The sequence below is a fragment of the Ovis aries genome, chromosome 20 (assembly GCF_016772045.2).
Source record: "Ovis aries strain OAR_USU_Benz2616 breed Rambouillet chromosome 20, ARS-UI_Ramb_v3.0, whole genome shotgun sequence".
NCBI lineage: Eukaryota > Metazoa > Chordata > Mammalia > Artiodactyla > Bovidae > Ovis > Ovis aries.
Genome location: NC_056073.1, coordinates 908,211 through 928,502, shown reverse-complemented (window position 1 = coordinate 928,502; position 20,292 = coordinate 908,211). Strand labels below are relative to the sequence as shown.

The window sequence follows — 20,292 nt, the reverse complement described above, 5'->3', positions numbered from 1 at the left end:
GGCCGTATCAGAGTATTTTTTTGAGGCTCTTGTAGCTGGGGATCAGAAGACCTCTACGGCCAGTCTTTGTCTGTAGCTCTGCCCATTCAGGCACTTAGAGGGTTCCCTTGCCTGGGGTCCTTCTCTGTTGTTCTGAGTGTCAGTCACAGAGAGGGGTCCCCCGACTTGTTTCCTACTCTGTAGTTTGGCCCATCAGTCACTGAAAGGAGCACCATGGTTGGGGTCCTACTCTGTAGTTCAGTGTGTCAGGCATTTGATGGGCTAGCCTCTCTAATGTTCAGCTGCTGATACTTTTGTGTGGAGAGAGATAGAGGCTATGGTGATGGCTCCACCCCATCTGTATTGCCTTCCATGGCTGCCTGGCTTTCTTCCATAGGCATTTCCAACCATGATCTTCTCCCTCATATCCCTTTCATCCATCTCTCCAGAGTCAACAGCGGCCCTCACTCACTCTGGGACTGCTCCACAATCCCTAAACTCCAGTTCCCAGCCACTGCAGCTTCCAGCAGACCCGTATTCCTGCCCCATGTATGAATGACTGTGGCAAGGACTGTCTGATTATCTTTCCATTTAGGCTGCCACAGATCAACTGTTTCACTCTTATCCTTAAAAGTCTCTCTTCTGACTCAGACAATTGCCCCTCTGTGGGGATCGGACTCCTGCTTCAGTTCCCCCACCTGCCAAGGGCAGGTCCAGTCCTAGAAGCACTCATGTCCACCCCCCCCACACACACACACACTAATTCCTTTGTCCTACCGAGTTTTGTGTGGATCTATATTTTTTTTTTTCGCTCCTGCCCGCTCTCAGCTGGTGTTCTGCATACACTTCTGTGTCTGAAGGTGTATTCATGATGTATCTGTGAAGAGAGATGCACTCCACATCTGCCTAATCTATACCATCTTCTTCTCCTGGGAGCATTCTTATGAGGGAAAATTATCAGTTCTTCTTAAACCTCTAGGTAGGTAATTTCATGTTGATGAATATGAGTGACATCAATTACAGATTTAATTCTTTAAAGGACTATTTCATGATATCTCCTTTTTAATTGTATTTAAGTTTGTCTAGAGTATATGGTATCATACTATTTATCTCCCAGTTCAAGTCAGTTCAGTTCAGTCACTCCGTTGTGTCCGACTGGTTACAACGCTATGGACTGCAGTATGCCAGGCTTCCCTGTCCATCACGAACTCCTGGAGTTTACTCAAATTCATGTCCATTGAGTTGGTGTTGCAATCCAACCATCTCATCCTCTGTCATCCCCTTCTCCTCCTGCCTTCAATCATTCCCAGCATCAGGGTCTTTTTATTTATTTGTTTATTTTTAATAGAAATTTATTTTAATTGGAGGCTAATTACTTTAAATATTGTATTGGTTTTGCCATGTATCAAGATGAATCTGCCAAAGGTATACACACGTTCCCCATCCTGAACCCCCCTCCCTCCTCCCTCCCTGTACCATCCCTCTGGGTCATCTCAGTGCACAAGCCCCAAGACCCAAGCATCCAGTATTATGTATTGAACCTGGACTGGCTATTCATTTCATATATGATATTATACACGTTTCAATGCCATTCTCCCAAATCATCCCACCCTCACCCTCTCCCACAGAGTCCAAAAGACTGTTCTATACATCTGTGTCTCTTTTGTTGTATTGCATACAGGGTTATCATTACCATCTTTCTACATTCCATATATATGCATTAGTATACTGTATTGGTGTTTTTCTTTCTGGCTTGCTTCACTCTGTATAATAGGCTCCAGTTTCATCCACCTCGTTAGAACTGATTCAAATGTATTCTTTTTAATGGCTGAGTAATACTCCATTGTGTAGATGAATGGTACATCAGGGTCTTTTAAATGAGTCAGTTCTTCCCATCAGGTGGCCAAAGTATTGGAATTTCAGCTTCAGCATCAGTCCTTCCATTGAATATTCTTGACTGATTTCCATTTGGATAGACTGGTTGGTAGTCTAAGGTACTCTTTTGTAGTCCAAGGGACTCTCAAGTGTCTCCTCCAGTACCAGAGTACAAAAGAGTCAATGCTTGGTGCTCAACTTTCTTTATAGTCCAGTTCTCACATCCATACTTGACTACTGGAAAAACCAAAGCTTTGACTAGATAGACCCTTGTTGGCAAAGTAATGTCTCTGCTTTTTATATGCTGTCTAGTTTGGTCATAACTTTTCGGCTGCAGTCACTATCTGCAGTGATTTTAGAGCCCCCCATAATAAAGTCTCTCACTCTTTCCACTATTGCCCCATCTATTTGCCATGAAGTGATGGGACCAGATGCCACGATCTTAGCTTTCTGAATGTTGAGTTTTAAGTCAACTTTGTCACTCTCCCCTTTCACTTTCACCGAGACTCTTTAGTTCTGCACTTTCTGCCATAAGGGTGGTGTCATCTGCATATCTTAGGTGATTGATATTTCTCCCGGCAATCTTGATTCCAGCTTGTGTTTCATCCAACCCAGCATTTCTCATGATGTGCTCTGCATAGAAGTTAAATAAGCAGGGTGACAATATACAGCCTTGACGTACTCCTTTTCCTATTTGGGACCAGTCTGTTGTTCCATTTCCAGTTCTAACTGTTGCTTCCTGACCTGCATACAGATTTCTCCGGAGACAGGTCAGGTGGTCTAGTATTCCCATCTCTTTAAGAATTTTCCACAGTTTTTTTGTGACACACAGTGAAAGACTTTGGGATTGTCAGTAAAGCTAAAGTAGATGTTTTTTCTGGAACTCTCTCTCACTTTTTCAGTGATCCAACTGATCCAATTGATGTTGGCAGTTTGATTTATTTTTCCATTGCCTTTTCTCTACTACTTATCTCTATTCATCTTTACTACTCTATTAAAAATAATGAATGACTTCTGTTTTCAATTATGTTTTCTTAGGAACAATTTTGAATAAAAATCAAACATTTAACCTCAAAATAAATTTGTTTTCTTCATTCCTCCTAGGAAATTGATGCTTGCTTAATATTTTAAAATATTTCAAGTGTATATATTTTCTCAAATTTTGTTTGAATATGTTAAATTTTAATCAGATGCATTCTGTCTTCACATTCAGTTCAATTCAGTTCAGTCGTTCAGTTGTGTCCGACTCTTTGCAACCCCATGAATCGCAGCACGCCAGGCCTCCCTGTCCATCACCAACTCCCGCAGTTCACTCAGACTCGCGTCCATTGAGTCAGTGATGCCATCCAGCCATCTCATCCTCGGTCGTTCCCTTCTCCTCCTGCCTCCAATCCCCCCACCCACCCACCCCCAGCATTAGAGTCTTTTCCAATGAGTCAACTCTTTGCATGAGGTGGCCAAAGTAGTGGAGTTTCAGCTTTAGCATCATTCCTTCCAAAGAAATCCCAGGATTGATCTCCTTCAGAATGGACTGGTTTGATCTCCTTGCAGTTCAAGGGACTCTCAAGAGTCTTCTCCAACACCACAGTTCAAAAGCATCAATCCTTCCGTGCTCAGCCTTCTTCACAGTCCAACTCTCACATCCATACATGACTACTGGAAAAACCATGCCTTGACTAGATGGACCTTAGTCAGCAAAGTAATATCTCTGCTTTTGAATATGCATCTAGGTTGGTCATAACTTTTCTTCCAAGGAGTAAGCGTCGTTTAATTTCATGGCTGCAATCACCATTTGCAGTGATTTTGGAGCCCCCCCAAAATAAATTCTGACACTGTCTTCACTGTTTCCCCATCTATTTCCCATGAAGTGATGGGACCAGATGCCATGATCTTCGTTTTCTGAATGTTGAGCTTTAAGCCAACTTTTTCACTCTCCTCTTTCACTTTCATCAAGAGGCTTTTAGTTCCTCTTCACTTTCTGCCATAAGGGTGGTGTCATCTGCATATCTGAGGTTATTGATATTTCTCCCGGCAATCTTGAATCCAGCTTGTGTTTCTTCCAGTCCAGTGTTTCTCATGATGTACTCTGCATAGAAGTTACATAAGCAGGGTGACAATATACAGCCCTGACATACTCCTTTTCCTATTTGGAACCAGTCTGTTGTTCCATGTACAGTTCTAACTGTTGCTTCCTGCCCTGCATACAGATTTCTCAAGAGGCAAGTTAGATGGTCTGGTATTCCCATCTCTTCCAGAATTTTCCACAGTTTATTGTGATCCACACAGTCAAAGACTTTGGCACAGTCAATAAAGCAGAAATAGATGTTTTTCTGGAACTCTTTTGCTCTTTCCATGATCCAGCAGATGTTGGCAATTTGATCTCTAGTTCCTCTGCCTTTTCTAAAACCAGCTTGAACGTCAGGAAGTTCACAGTTCACGTATTGCTGAAGCCTAGCTTGGAGGATTTTCAGCATCACTTTACTAGCGTGTGAGATAAGTGCAGTTGTGCGGTAGTTTGAGCATTCTTTGGCATTGCCTTTCTTTGGGATTGGAATGAAAAGTGACCTTTTCCAGTCCTGTGGCCATTGCTAAGTATTAGACAGTCGTATCTTCAATCACTGCTTTTTAGTTTTGGTTGACAAGAGATCATTGTACAGACAATAGTGACATTGATGTAGCTTCAGCATGGTGCTGTTTCAGTCTTTATCAAGATTCTTCGAAATCCTATTTAATAAGAGGAGTAATAAGAACAGCCAGCATATTTATAATGACTTCACATTTCATTTAATGCTTTTCTTGCGAATTTTTTTTTCAGAAATTGAAAAATTTCAAGGTTCTGATGGAAAAAATGAAGATGAAGAAGAGAAATATCTTGATGTCATCAGCAACAAAAATATAAAGCTTTCAGAAAGGGTATTGATTCCTGTCAAACAGTATCCAAAGGTACTACAGTATATGCTTTTTAACCTCCTTGAATTAAAAAAAAAGTGATGAAAATAAGATGATGTTTCATTCATAGCCTTTATGAAATGTGTACAAATCTTCATTTTATTAGTATATACTAATATATAATACTGACATAGAAGAAGGAAAACTCTTTGAAAGTACAATAATTTTCTATTGATAGCTGGAGCATTTCGTTCTGTGAATATAGGAAACATAATTACATATTTTCATCATTTAACATGTAAGTAGTTCAGCAATTTGTCCAAATATGCTCAATCAGTAATCTTTTGGTTCATGTTAAAATGCACATTTTATTATAAGACTGTAAAATTAATGGTACAAAATATACAGCATGAGGCAAATAGCTGAGAATCCTTTAATCTAGGAAGGCAATATAATCTTTATTAGACACTTGGGTTTAAACCGCTAGGGTCCATTTATATAATGATTATGATATTATTCTCTTGAAAATAGCTTTTCATTAGATATTTTGTCATTACATGATGTTCTTATCACCAGAATCATGATTATAAAATATACCATTCAATGGCTTGCTTTCATTATTTATGTTCATATATTCCAATGGTTGAAAACAGTTTTTTTTTTTTTTTTTCCCCCAAGTAAATTGCCTAAGCAGAAAAATGGAAACTCAAAGATTTAGGCTGGTAGTTAACTTTCTGAAGAGTGTGGAGCAAAGCCCATGTAATTATCCTAAGAAGAAAGAGTACAGAAATAAATGCTATATTTTACCAAATGGCTTCTAATATGATAAATTTTGATAAATATAATTAAGTAGAAGATGTGTTTATAATTATTTCAAATAGGATAAACATAACAGCATATCAAACCATTTATTTTAACTTTCAGGTGAGGTTTTTGGACATGTAAGCTTTTGAATTTTGTGCTTATTTTGAGCTGCTGCTGCTGCTGCTAAGTCGCTTCAGTCGTGTCTGATTCTGTGCGACTCCATAGACGGAAGCCCACCAGGCTCCCCTATCCCTGGGATTCTCCAGGCAGGAACACTGGAGTGGGTTGCCATTTCCTTCTTCAATGCGTGAAAGTGAAAAGTGAAAGGGAAGTCACTCAGTCGTGTCCAACTCTTGGCGACCCCATGGACTGCAGCCTACCAGACTCTATCGTCCATGGGATTTTCCAGGCAAGAGTACTGTAGTGGGGTGCCATGCACTATTGTAAGATAAGTACATACAATGAATATATAATTTAAGTTTTATTAAATTTACAATCGTTTTAATGAATATCAAGTTGGACTGTCATAGAAATGTACATGAAAATTTTTACATAATACTGAAATAAGGTAGAAATATGATAAGGTCTTAAGGAAAATACAATTCTTTAAAGGAACTTGGTTAATTAAAACTAGACAGAGTACAGCTTCAGTCTTGAAATCATATATTTAAATATACATATTACTTGATGTTTCCTGGGATAATCCTTATCTATTCTTTGGATATGGAAAAGCTTGTGATAGACTCAGTATCTGCTTCTCAGTAAAATGCAGCTCTGAATCTCTGACCAAGATGTGCTAGCATTTCAAGTCCTAAATAATGCTAAATGATGGTGTGAATGATGGAATACTTTGAAAATTTGCTGTTTTTTTAAATCCTTCATTTTTTGTGAGTCTTTGCATGTGCTTTTTATACACATCTGTGTCTCATACAGATAAAATGTGTTAGTAACTGTATAAGGAACTGATTCAAAATGAGTTGTGTATATATTATCCATTCATCTGCTGATGGACATCTAGGTTGTATGATTATAAAACAGATGAACATATAAAATGTTTTGCTATAAGGTAATAATAATGCCATAACTAAAAATGTAAAACTATTTTATGAATAATCATATATTAGATGACTAATAGATTATACCATGTTCATGCACTGCACAAACACAATCATCTATCAAGTTGACCAATAATTTTGTTTTCCTGACTTTCTACTACTCATTATGGTACACAATATAGATCAATTAAAATGGACTTATCGACAAAAGGTATTTTATCTCTTTTATTTCTAAAAGTAAAAGGATCACTCTCTGTTGATCTCAGGTAAAATCTCATAAATCACTCATGATCCTGAATGTATTCTGCTTCTGTGTTTCTGCAAATGTGTAGCAACATGTAGTGTGGTGGATGATCTGTGCAACTGAGTCTTTGCATTTTTACTTGACTAATAGTGCTCACATTTTCCATTACTTTTTCATGTATAATGTGGAAGATAATGAAAAATAATAGCTCCTAATGATTAATAGTTTTATGGAATATTATCAAATAACAGTGTATGCTTTAGAAAATATACAGTTTCTATGAATATAATGCCAAACAAATTAAACTATTTATGAATAATATGAATTTCATATATTAGAACTTTTTTACATAAAAAATACTGACAAACACAATCATCTATCAAGTTGACCAAAATTTGTTTTCACTTTTTATACTGTAACAATAAAATTAAAATCATGCTTTCGAAAAAGGTATTTTATTTCTAAAGTGGTGATTCTCTGTTGTGGGGTAAAATTATAATCACTCAGCCTGAACTGTATTTGCTGTGTTCTTTAAGCCGTAGCACATGTAGTGTGGTGTGATCCTGTGAACTGTTGAGTAGTGCGCAACAGTATTTATGGGTTCAAGTTTCACTCTTTTAAAATAAAAAGTGACTTACTCTTTGTATTTCATCAGGGCTAAGGTTGCCTTCTCAGCTTCCTCCAGGGCTGTCTCTGCCCTTGACACCTGCTGTGCAGACTGACAGTCCATGTGGCAATGACACCATCCTCCCAAACAAAGAGCAAAGCAGAATTAGGGGCGTGCTTGAGGAAATGACCTTATCCTAATTTTACTACTTGGCCTTTTTTGGATAGATTGGGTTTCAGTTAGACTCTAAATCAAGTTAATTTGCTGATTTAATTCAGTAAGTCAAAGAATTGAGAGAAGTTTAAGATTTTAAATTATAAAAAACATAAGAATGCTTTACAAACACATTAAGAATTATTTATCTAGTATTTATCTAGTATTTTGTGATTAATCACTTAATTTGGAGAAAATGTCCTATGTTACCAAATTATTTTCATGGACTGTTTTTCTTGTTTGTTTTCAATATTTTTATTTGTAGTAAGGTTAGTAAATAAATAGACTTTATACATCTGCTGTTTACATTTGAAAATGTTTTAGAATCAGAGCTTTTATTTCTTCAGTCATGTCTCTAAGGAGGCAACATCAGTCAGTATGTTACTCTATAATCCTGAGATTCATGTGGAAAATTCACCACCTTTAGCATTAGCTCTTTCTACCTGAATCCAAAGACATTGTACTATATAGTCCAGTATACATTGCAGTTCAGTTCAGTTGCTCAGTTGTGTCCGACTCTTTATGACCCCATGAATAGCAGCACGCCAGGCCTCCCTGTCCATCACCAACTCGTGGAGTTCACTCAGACTCACGTGCATCGAGTCAGTGATGCCATCCAGCCATCTCATCCTTGGTTGTCCCCTTCTCCTCCTGCCCCCAATCCCTCCCAGCATCAAAGTCTTTTCCAATGAGTCAACTCTTCGCAGGAGGTGGCCAAAGTACTGGAGTTTCAGCTTTAGCATCATTCCTTCCAAAGAAATCCCAGGGCTGATCTCCTTCAGAATGGACTGGTTGGATCTCCTTGCAGTCCAAGGGACTCTCAAGAGTCTTCTCCAACACCACAGTTCAAAAGCATCAATTCTTCGGCACTCAGCCTTCTTCATAGTCCAACTCTTACATCCATACATGACCACAGGAAAAACCATAGCCTTGACTAGACAGATCTTAGTTGGCAAAGTCTCTGCTTTTGAATATGCTCTCTAGGTTGGTCATAACTTTTCTTCCAAGGAGCAAGCGTCTTTTAGTTTCATGGCTGCAATCACCATCTGCAGTGATTTTGGAGTCCCCCAAAATAAAGTCTGACACTGTTTCCACTGTTTTCCCATGAAGTGATGGGATCGGATGCCATGATCTTCGTTTTCTGAATGTTGAGCTTTATGCCAACTTTTTCACTCTCCACTTTCACTTTCATCAAGAGGCTTTTTAGTTCCTCGTCAACTTTCTGCCATAAGGGTGTTGGAATATACATTTAGTTTTTTGTTTTTTTTTTTTTTCAAATCTGGATGTTTCCAACTCTTACACATCTTAGAACCAGTATGCAGTCTCTATCAGGTTGTTGGTAGTTGTAACTCACTGTTTTTGTCTGTAAACTTTGCAGTTGTGAACTTGGTCATGGCTTCTTATGTTATTTGTAGTGTTTGAAATATGCGTATTGAGTTTAGTTGTTTTTGAAAGTGTCTTCAAAGATGGCATTATAATTTAGTGTTGACACACAAAGTGATGATATATACAGAAAAAGAACAAAAGTGAACCTTGGGGTATAAATTGGCTTTAATGAAGACATATTCATCCTTGAAGATTGGGATTGACATATACACACGACTATATGTAAAACAGATTTTAAAAATAAGATAATGAACGAGAACCTACTGTTTAGTACAGGGAACTCTACTCAATACTCTCTAATGTCCTACACGGGAGAAGAATGTAAAGAAGAGTGGATATATGGATATATGATTCATAGGATCTCCATGTGCCTCAGTGGTAAAGAATCCACCTGCTGATGCAGGAGATGTAGGTTTGATCCCTGAGTCAGGAAGATACCCTGGAGGAGGAAATGGCAATCGACTTCAGTATTCTTGTCCATGGGATAATCCCATGGACAGAGAGACTTGGCTGGCTACAGTTTATGGGGCCGCATAGAGCTGGACAAAACTAAGCAACTGAGTATAGGCAAGCATACATAACTGATTCACTTTGCTGTACAGAAGAAAATATCACAACAGTGTAAATCAGCTGTAACCCAATGAACATGTTAAAAGAGAATGAAAAAAAAAAAAAGGCCAAATTTTCTTGATCTCAACAAACAAGTGCCTTACAGTACCTAGGGAAGTAAGATACACAAAATGTCAGATGCTGCACTCTGTTTTGTTCTGCTCGAAGGATGACTACCACGTTCATGGGCACAGTGAGGCATGTCAGATGGTAGGCGGTGTTACTCTACCTGCTAGAGGTCTGCCTGTTACGATGGTACCTCTTCATCCACCTGGGCAATTCAGCTGCTCAATGTCTTTTAAAATTACATTTTGTGATGTTGCCTTCAGAATCCTCTGAAAAATATCAGATATTTTATTCAATTAAGTTTACCCCAAGGCCCACTTTTCATTTCTCAACTCCAGTTACTTACAACTTTTTAAAGCAATAAACTACCAGGAGTGTAAATCAGCCCCCAAATTTGGCCCCTTTTAAGATCAAAGCGGCCATGTTCTTATTTTGAAATCAATTTCTATGTAAGTTAATGAAGAAAATTAAATTCCAAAATATGTTCAAAAGCACTGTGCTTGCTCTGTATTTCGTGTTCGCCTGCTTGATCCCAGAGAGTGGGGCTGCCTTCTGTGTATGGTGGGAAGCATTCTCCACAGCCTGGTACATCCTCCCACAGTGCCTGTTTCCTTCTTTGTACTTCTAAAGGTAAAAACTGAAATCCAAAGCCTTGATGAGTGGTTTTTTTTTTTTCCTTCTAACTTTGTAAGTAATTATCAGAACATTTAATAATGGTTAATAGAAACCCAACATTACTGACTATGAAAACTGTGACCACATTTCAGAGCCAGAATCACACTTATCAGTTTAGAAACAACTCTATTTTTCTAAGCAATGTGGCTTTTAAAAAGCCACTCTATAGCTTACATCTTAAACTTGTTTTATCTTTCGTGGAGACAGCTGCATAGTATCAGTTGCTTTTTATTTTTCTAAAGGAAACAGAAAAAAGGATTTGATGGTCTTTGTGATTTCAGTTTCATTCATATCAGTTTCCTGATCTCTTGTGAATTTAAATCTTAATTGAGAAGATAATGACTCTCCTAGATGAAGTGTTACATTTTTGATGCGAGAAAGAAAATAATTCCAACGTGCTTGTACAGTGCCTTCTCTTCAATAGAAAGGAACTTCAAATAACCCTATTTTCCAGCAAAATTTAGAAATTTGCAGAGATATTCTGTCTAGTGTTTATCTTTTCCAACGACTTTTAAATTAATGCTCATCTCATGTATTTAAATATCATTTTCCCGCTCAGCACTTAAACCTCCTTGTCTTCTTTGACCCATGTGTTCTTAATCTTGAGTTGGATATGCCTTCCTCTCATCTTTTTTTTGGGAGTTCAGTACATCCTCATGAAATGTGTGCTTACACTTCACAAAATGACCTCACCTTCTTTTCTGAGTCTACACATTCTAGGTCACCTGCAGTCTGTTTTAACCTGCTGTTTCTGTTCCTCTAGTTTATTTCACACTCACCCTCAACTGTAAAACTGGAAACTATTTCAAAAGGATAGTTAAAATCTAGTGCCTTTTGAAATGAGTTCAAACAGGTATCCTTGCTCAGGGGTCCTTTGAGAATCAAAGGATCTTCACTCCCACATCCCTTCTATAATCTTGCCAGTCTTCATGTGCTTCTTTGTTCATTTGTTTAATTCAGTGACCTTTCTGTAAATTTCTCTATACCCAATAAAACAGAGATGGGCCTTCTCCCATTTGTTTTGTTGTTTTGGTAGAAATGGATTTTTATGTAGATAGATTGTCAAGAGGGTAGAGGAGAAAGATCACTGGTAAAATCAAGAGGTATTGCATCATAAATTGAATGAATTCTCATATTATTATTGACTTTGAAGGACATACTGACCTATGGAAACACGTGAATTTTATATAATTTCAAGTGCTATTAAATACCTTGAGATTGGATGGGAAGAAAAAACTTTCTAGAAATTAATGTATCTCCTCCTTACCTACAGAAACATTTAGATAAGGGATTATTACTACTTATAATGCTAACTTAAGACCTGACTGTAACCAATTATTTAAAAAAAAAAGATGCATGTAGAAAAGTTGTGAGTGACTTTTATTTACTTTTCCAAATTTAAGTAGTTGTTGAAAGAAATTTGGGCTTCCCAAATGGCGCTAGTGGTAAAGAACCCACCTGCCAATGCAGGAGACATAAGAGATGTACATTCAATCCTTGGGTAGGGAATTTTCCATGGAGCAGGGCACAGCAACCGACTCTAGTATTCTTGCCTGGAACATACTATGAGCAGAAGAACCTGGTAGGCTACAGTCCATAGGGTCTCAAATAGTTGCATGACTGAAGTGACTTAGCACACAAGCACCCAAAAGAAATTTGTGTAGCATATTTAGATTTCTACCATTTTATGAGGAATTTTCTTTAAATATATGGATTTTATAAGTATATCAATAATTAAATTATGAATATCCAAAAACATTAAAAATTTTTACAAATGTTGTATATCAATATTCACAGCACCATTATTCACAATTTCCAAAGACAGAAACAACTCAAATATCCTCAGGTGGTGTATGATTACACAAAATGTGGTATATACACAGGGGAATATTATTCAGCCATAAAGAATGATGACATTTGGATACATGTTAACACATGGGTAAATATTGATTGAATCAAGGTAAATTGGAAGTGGTCAAATAGGAGATGGCAAGAGTGAACATTGACAGTTTAGTGATCAGTGAACTAAAATGGACAGGAATGGGTGAATTTAATTTAGATTACCATTATATCTACTAGTGTGGGCAAGAATCCCTTAAAAGAAATGAAGTAGCCCTCATGGTGGAAAAAAAAAAAAGAGTTCAAAATGAAGTAGTTGGGCACAGTCTCAAAACTGAGAGCGTGATCTTGGTTTGTTTCCAAGGCAAACCATTACAGCATTACAGTAATCCAAGTCTACGCCATAACCACTAATGCCAAAGAAGCTTCAATTGAAGCAGTTCTATGAAGACCTAAAATGCTTTCTAGAACTAACACCAAATAAAGATGTGCCCTACATCATAGGGGACTGGAAAGCAAAATTAAGGTCAAGAGATAACCTATTCCTCCAGGTATAGGTATTCCTCCAAAAGAGGAAAGGAAAGATATACTGGTCTTAATTCAGAGTTCCAAAGAATAGCAAGGAGAGATGATAAAGTTTTCTTTCTTTCCTTTTTTTTTTTTTTTTCAAACTTTAATATGAAGCTATGGTAAAAAAAAAAAAAAAAAAACTTTGAATTTAGCATGAAGACAGACAAGTAGATCAGTGTAACCAAATAAAGTCCAGAAATAGAGGCACACAGATATGAAAAACTGATTTTTTCAATGGTACAAAGGGTATTCAGTGGAAAAATAGTTGTCTTTTCATTTAATGGTGCTGGATCAGTCACATTTCAATATACCTAGAAAAACTTTTTTAAAATTTAAATTTATTATTTTAATTGGAGGCTAATCACTTTACAATATTGTATTGGTTTTGCCATACATTACCAAGATAAAGCTTTCTTAAGTGAACAATGCAAAGAAATTGAGGAAAACAGAAGAATGGGAAAAACTAGAGATCTCTTCAAGAAAATCAAAGATACCAAGGAAACATTTCATGCAAAAATAGGCACAATAAAGGACAGAAACGGTATGGACCTAACAGAAGAAGAAGATACTAAGAAGAGGTGGCAAGAATACACAGAAAACTGTAAAAAATAAAAATAAATATACTCAAAAAAAGGTCTTAATGACCTGGATAACCATGACAGCATGATCACTCAGCTAGAGCCAGACATCCTGGAATGCAAAGTCAAGTGGGCCTTAGGAAGCATCACTACAAACAAAGCTAGTGGAGGTGAGAGAATTTCAGCTAAACCATTTAAACTCCTAAAAGATGATGTTGTTAAAGTGCTGCACTCAATATGCCAGCAAATTTGGAAAACTCAGCAGTGGTCACAGAACTGGAAAAGGTCAGTTTTCGTTTCAATTACAAAGAAGGGCAATGTCAAATAATGTTCAGAATACTTAACAAGTGCACTCACTTCACATGCTATCAAGGCAGTGCTCAAAATCCTTCAACCTAGGCTTCAACAGTACATGAACCAAGAAATTTCAAATGTACAAGCTGAATTTAGACAAGGCAGAGGAACAAAAGATCAAATTGCCAACATTCCTTGGATCATAGAAAAGGCAAGAGAATCCCGGAAAAAAACATCTACTTCTACTTTATTGACTATGCTACGCTTTTGACTGTGTGAATCACAACAATCTGTGAACAATTCTTAAAGAGATGGGAATACCAGACCACCTTACCTGCCTCCTGAGAAACCTGAATGCAGGTCAAGGAGCAACACTTAGAACTGGATATGAAACAGTGGACTGGTTCCAAATTTGGAAAGAAGTACATCAGTGCTGTATACTGTCACCCTTGTTATTTAACTTCAATGGAGAGTACATTATGCAAAATGCCAGGCTAGAGGAAGCTCAAGTTGGAATGAAGATTGCCAGGAGAAATATCAGTAACTCAGATATGCAGATGACACTGTCCTAATGGCTGGAAGTGAAGAGGAACTAGAGTCTCTTGATGCATGTGAAAGAGAAGACTGAAAAGGCTGACCTAAAACTCATCCTTGAAAAAACTAAGATCATGGCATCCAGTTCCATAATTTATTGGCAAATTGATGGAAAAACAATGGAAACAGTGACAAACTTTATTTTCTTTGGCTCCAAAATCACTGGGGATGGTGACTGCAGCCATTACATTAAAAGACGCTTGCTCCTTGGAAGAAAAGCTATGACTAACCTAGACAGCATATGAAAAAAGAGAGACATTACTTTACCATTAGTCAAAGCTATGGTTTTTCCAACAGTCATGTATGGATGGACCATAATGAAAGCTGAGTGTTGAAGAGTTGATGCTTTTGAACTGTGGTTTTGGAGAACACTGTTCAGAGTCCCTTGGACTGCAATGAGATCAAACCAGTCAATCCTAGAGAAAACCAACACTTAATATTCACTGGAGGGACTGATGCTGAAGTTGAGGTTCCAGTACTTTTGATACCTGATATGAAGAGCCAAATCATTGGAAAAAATCCTGATTCTGGGAAAGATTGAGGGCAGGAGTAGAAGGGCGCAGCAGAGAATGGAAAGGTTTGATGGCATCTCCAACTCAGTGTAGATGAGTTTGAACAAAATCTGAGAGATAGTAAAGGGCAGAGAACCCTGGCATGCTGCAGCCCATGGAATCACAAAGATTTGGACATGACTGAGTGACTGAAAAACATATTAATAAGAGAAAAAGTCAGACACGAGAGGACACATATTGTATGATTCCACTTAAGAAAGATATTTAGAACAGGCACGTTCATAGATGCAGAAAGTGGAAGCGAGGTCATCAGGGGCTGTGGAGGGAGCTGGATAGAGAATTTGTGTTTAATGGATGTAGAATTTCTCTTTGATAAGATGAAAAAGTTCTGGAAATGGATGTGCTGTGATTTCAAAACCTTGTGAATGCAATTAATGCCACTAGATTCCACTTTTTAAATAGTAAATTTTAAAACTTACTTGATTGCAATGAAAATGTTACACAAATATTACCAAATGTGTCTCAACAACATATTACATGCAAAATAAACTATACACATATATAGTTTAATTATAGAAGTAAAAAATTAGTTTAGTACTTTAAAAAGTTTTTGCAGAATGAAGGAAACTATAGGCAGCGTGAAAAGGAACCCTTCAGAATGAGAAAAACTAACAGCAAATGAAGCAACTGACAGTTAATCTCCAAAATATACAAGTAGCTCATGCAGCTCAATTCCAGAAAAATAAACGACCCAGTCAAAAATGGGACAAAAAACTAAACAGACATCTCTTCAAGGAAGACACACAAATGGCTAACAAACACATGAAATGATGCATAATATCACTCATTATCAGAGAAATGCAAATGAAAACAACAGTGAGGTACCATCTCACACCAGTCAGAAAGACTGCTATCAAAAAGTCTACAAACAATAAATGCTGTAGAGGTTGTGGAGAAAAGGGAACATTCCTACACTGTTGGTGGCAATGCAAACTAGTAGAGCCACCATGGAGAGCAATGTGGAGATTTCTTAAAAAACTGGAAATAGAACTGACATATGCACCAGGAATCCTACTGCTGGGCATACACACTTAGGAAACCAGAATTGAGAGAGACACGTGTACCCCAGTGTTCATTGCAGCACTGTTTACAATAGCTAGGACATGGAAGCAACTTAAATGTCCATCAGCAAAGAAATGGATAAGAAATCAGTGGTACATAAACATAATGGAATATTACTCAGCTATTAAAAAAATATATTTGAGTCAGTTCTAATGAAGTGGATGAAACTGGAGCCTATTATACAGAGTGAAGTTAGCCAGAAAGAGAAACACCAAGACACTATATTAACACATATATATGGAATTTAAAAAGACGGTAATAACAACTCTATACGCAAGACAGCAATATAGACACAAATATAAAAATAAACTTTTGGACTATGTCAGAGTAGGCAAGGTTGGGATGATATGAGAGAATAGCATTGAAACATGTATATTCAGTTCAGTTCAGTTCAGTCGCTCAGTCATGTCTGACTCTTTGCAACCCCATGAATTGCAGCATACCAGGCCTCCCTGTCCATTACCAACTCCTGCAGTTCACACAAACTCATGTCCATCGAGTCAGTGATGCCATCCAGCCATCTCATCTTCTGTCGTCCCCTTCTCCTTCTGCCCCCAATCCCTCCCAGAATCAGAGTCTTTTCCAATGTGTCAACTCTTCACATGAGGTGGCCAAAGTATTGGAGTTTCGTCCTTCCAAAGAACACTCAGGACTGGTCTCCTCTAGAATGAACTGTTTGGATCTCCTTGCAGTCCAAGGGACTCTCGAGAGTCTTCTCCAACACCATTGTTCAAAAGCATCAATTATTCAGTGCTCAGCTTTCTTCACAGTCCAACTCTCAGATCCATACATGACCACAGGAAAAACCATAGCCTTGACTAGATGGACCTTTGTTGGCAAAGTAATGTCTCTGCTTTTGAATATGCTATCTAGTTTGGTCATACCTTTCTTTCCAAGGAGTAAGCATCTTTTAATTTCATGGCTGCAATCACCATTTGCATGATTTTGAAGCCACAAAAAATAAAGTCTGACACTGTTTCCACTGTTTCTCCATCTAATTCCCATGAAATGATGGGAGCAGATGCTATGATCTTAGTTTTCTGAATGTTGAGTTTTAGCCGCACTTTTTCACTCTCCTCTTTCACTTTCATCAAGAGGCTGTTTAATTCCTCTTCAGTTTCTGCCATAAAGGTGGTGTCATCTACATATCTGGCATTACTGATATTTCTCCTGGCAATCTTGATTCCAGCTTGTGCTTCTTCCAGCCTAGATTTTCTCGTGATGTAGTCTGCATATAAGTTAAATAAGCAAGGTGACAATATACAGCCTTGACGTACTCTTTTTCCTATTTGGAACCAGTCTGTTGTTCCATGTCTAGCTCTAACTGTTGCTTCCTGACCTGCATATAGGTTTCTCAAGGGGCAGGTCAGGTGGTCTGGTATTCCTTTCTCTTTCAGAATTTTCCACAGTTTATTGTGATCCACACAATCAAAGGCTGTGGCATAGTCAATAAAGCAGAAATAGATGTTTTGTTTTTTTTTTTTTTTGTTTGTTTGTTTTTTTCCTGGAACTCTCTTGCTTTTTTGATGATCCAGTGGATGTTGGCAATTTGGTTTCTGGTTCCTCTGCCTTTTCCAAAACCAGACTGAGCATCTGTAATTTCACGACTCACACATTGTTGAAGCCTGGCTTAGAGAATTTTGAGCATTACTTTAGTCGTGTATGAGATGAGTGCAACTGTGCAGTAGTTTGAACATTCTTTGGCATTGCTTTTCTTTGGGACTGGAATGAAAATTGACCTTTTCCAGTCCGGTGGCCACTGCTGAGTGTTCCAAATTTGCTGGCATATTGAGTGCAGCACTTTCACAGCATCATCTTCCAGGATTTGAAACAGCTCAACTGGAATTCCATCACCTCCACTAGCATTGTTCGTAGTGATCCTTTCTAAGGCCCACTTGACTTCACATTCCAGGATGTCTGGCTCTAGGTGAGTGATCACACCCTCGTGATTATCTGAGTCGTGAAGATCTGTTTTGTACAGTTCTTCTGTGTATTCTTGCCACCTCTTCTTTATATCTTTTGCTTCTGTTAGGTCCATACAATGTCTGTCCTTTATCGAGCCCATCTTTGCATGAAATGTTCCCTTGACATCTCTAATTTTCTTGAAGCGATCTCTAGTCTTTCCCATTCTATTGTTTTCCTCTATTTCTTTGCATTGATTGATGAAGATGGCTTTCTTATATCTTCTTGCTATTCTTTGGAACTCTACATTCAGATGCTTATCTTTCCTTTTCTCCTTTGCTTTTCACTTCTCTTCTTTTCACAGCTATTTGTAAGGCCTCCCCAGACAGCCATTTTGCTTTTTTGTATTTCTTTTCCATGGGGTGGTCTTGATCCCTGCCTCCTGTACAATGTCACAACCCTCCATCCATAGTTCATCAGGCAGTCTATCTATCAGATCTAATCCCTTAAATCTATTTCTCACTTCTACTGTATAAACATAAGGAATTTGATTTAGGTTATACCTAAATGGTCTAGTGGTTTTCCCTACTTTCTTGAATCTAAGTCTGAATTTGGCCATAAGGAGTTCATGATCTGAGCCACAGTCAGCTCCCGGTCTTGTTTTTGCTGACTGTATAGAGCTTCTCCATCTTTGGCTGCAAATAATATAATCAATCTGATTTTGGTATTGACCATCTGGTGATGTCCATGTGTAGAGTCTTCTCTTATATTACCATATTTGAAATATATGAACAGTGTAAGTTTGATGCAAGAAGAAGGGCATTCAACACTTATGCTCTGGGACAACCCAGAGGGAAGTGGTGGGGAGCGAGGTGGGAGGGGGGGTTCAAGATTTTGAGACACATGTACACCTATGGCTGAATCATGTCTTTGCATGGCAAAATCACCACAGTATTGTAAAGTAATTAGCCTACAATTAAAATTAATAAATTATTTTTTTTAAGATACATAAAAAAGTCCCTAAATTTTAGGATCAAATCTAGCATTTGATAGCATCAATTCTTCATGAAATGAACATAGACTATAATAATAAGTATATATTTGAAATCACTGTGAAGAAATCATTTTTTCATTAAGTCTTAGAGAGAACCTTAATGAGCCATATGGGGCAAAAGAAAATGAAGACTAAATCCCTAATGTATCTTTTGTACCACCATAAATATCAACTGGGTATACGATAAATGCAAAAAAAAAAAAAAGTATTACTTGTGGAAGATTTATTTTATAATATTTATTTGATGGAAAACATTTTTAAGATATATGGAAAATAGTTGAAGCTATAAGTAAATAACTATAATACTTTACACCAGAAAACTAAAACTTATGCATAAGCAAAAATAATGATGATGGTTACCACAAAATAAAAAGTCACATGTATACCTGTGGCGGATTCATGTTGATGTATGGCAAAACCAATACAATATTGTAAAGTAAATAACCTCCAATTAAAATAAATATATTTTTAAAAAGTCACAATTAAAATATCTAATTGGATCAGTATTTGAGTAAAATTTGAAACAAATGGCAGAACATTCATTTTATTTATATGGAATGGTCTCACTTTGAAATATAATTGTTTAAAAATGTTGTGTTAGTTTCTGCTGGACAAGACTGTGATTCATCCATATGTAGAGAAAAATTCCCCACTTATTCTAAATTCAGCAGGAAGCCAATGATACCAACAGACAGTTGTCACACATGTGACAACCATTTAAAGCAAATAGAAAAATACCCTGAACCTCACTTATCAGAAAAATTAAGATAAATTTGAAATGTTTCTGTTTTCTAGAAGACTGATAAAAAAAAAAAAGTTTAATTCTAACTAATAGTGGTATTGAAATGGGCAGGACCCATTCCCTGCCCATATGATCCCTGCCTGTCTTTTGTCCAGGGAAAGCTTTGTCAAAGAATAAGTTTAATCAGAGAAATCACAACATGTGAAAACAAAGGAAATCAGTCAAAGAAGACATAATAATAATATTATCATTAAGCATAGTCAAGGATCTTTAGTTCCTTCTCAAGAACTTTAGATAATATTCTAAGCCATATCCTGTGAGCTGTCTTAGAGATACTGAATTCCCAGGGTGCAGAAGCTAACTACATGGTCTTCAGACTGTACCCAGGTCATGAGCTTCCAAATTCTGAGGCTTGATTGCAAAGAAATTGGAGCAAATGGACCCTGGAACTGAAGATTAACTGTACCTAGAATAACTGAGATGATGCTGGTCAGACCACTGATGACCAATTTGAAGATAACTGTTAGAGATGAATGTGCTGTTTCTGAATGTAGTGACCCACTCCTACCTGTATACAAAAGCTCTCAACCCCTGTTTGTCAGAGTTGGAGGGAGTCAGCCATGGGATAGTTGATGGCATCTGAAATAAAGCAAAGTTTCCTTTCCAACAACCTGATCTTTTAT

The 20,292-nt window shown here is 37.4% G+C and overlaps 1 protein-coding gene across 2 annotated transcripts in view; it reads left to right on the top strand.

Annotated features, from left to right (window-relative positions):
- Positions 1-20,292, top strand: part of KHDRBS2 (KH RNA binding domain containing, signal transduction associated 2) — a 796,734-nt gene that overhangs the window by 123,282 nt on the left and 653,160 nt on the right. For both annotated transcript variants that reach the window (XM_060403569.1, XM_027958372.3), the window contains exon 2: positions 4,670-4,797. In XM_060403569.1, the coding sequence (XP_060259552.1) occupies positions 4,670-4,797 (128 nt within the window). The remainder of the gene's footprint in view (positions 1-4,669; positions 4,798-20,292) is intronic.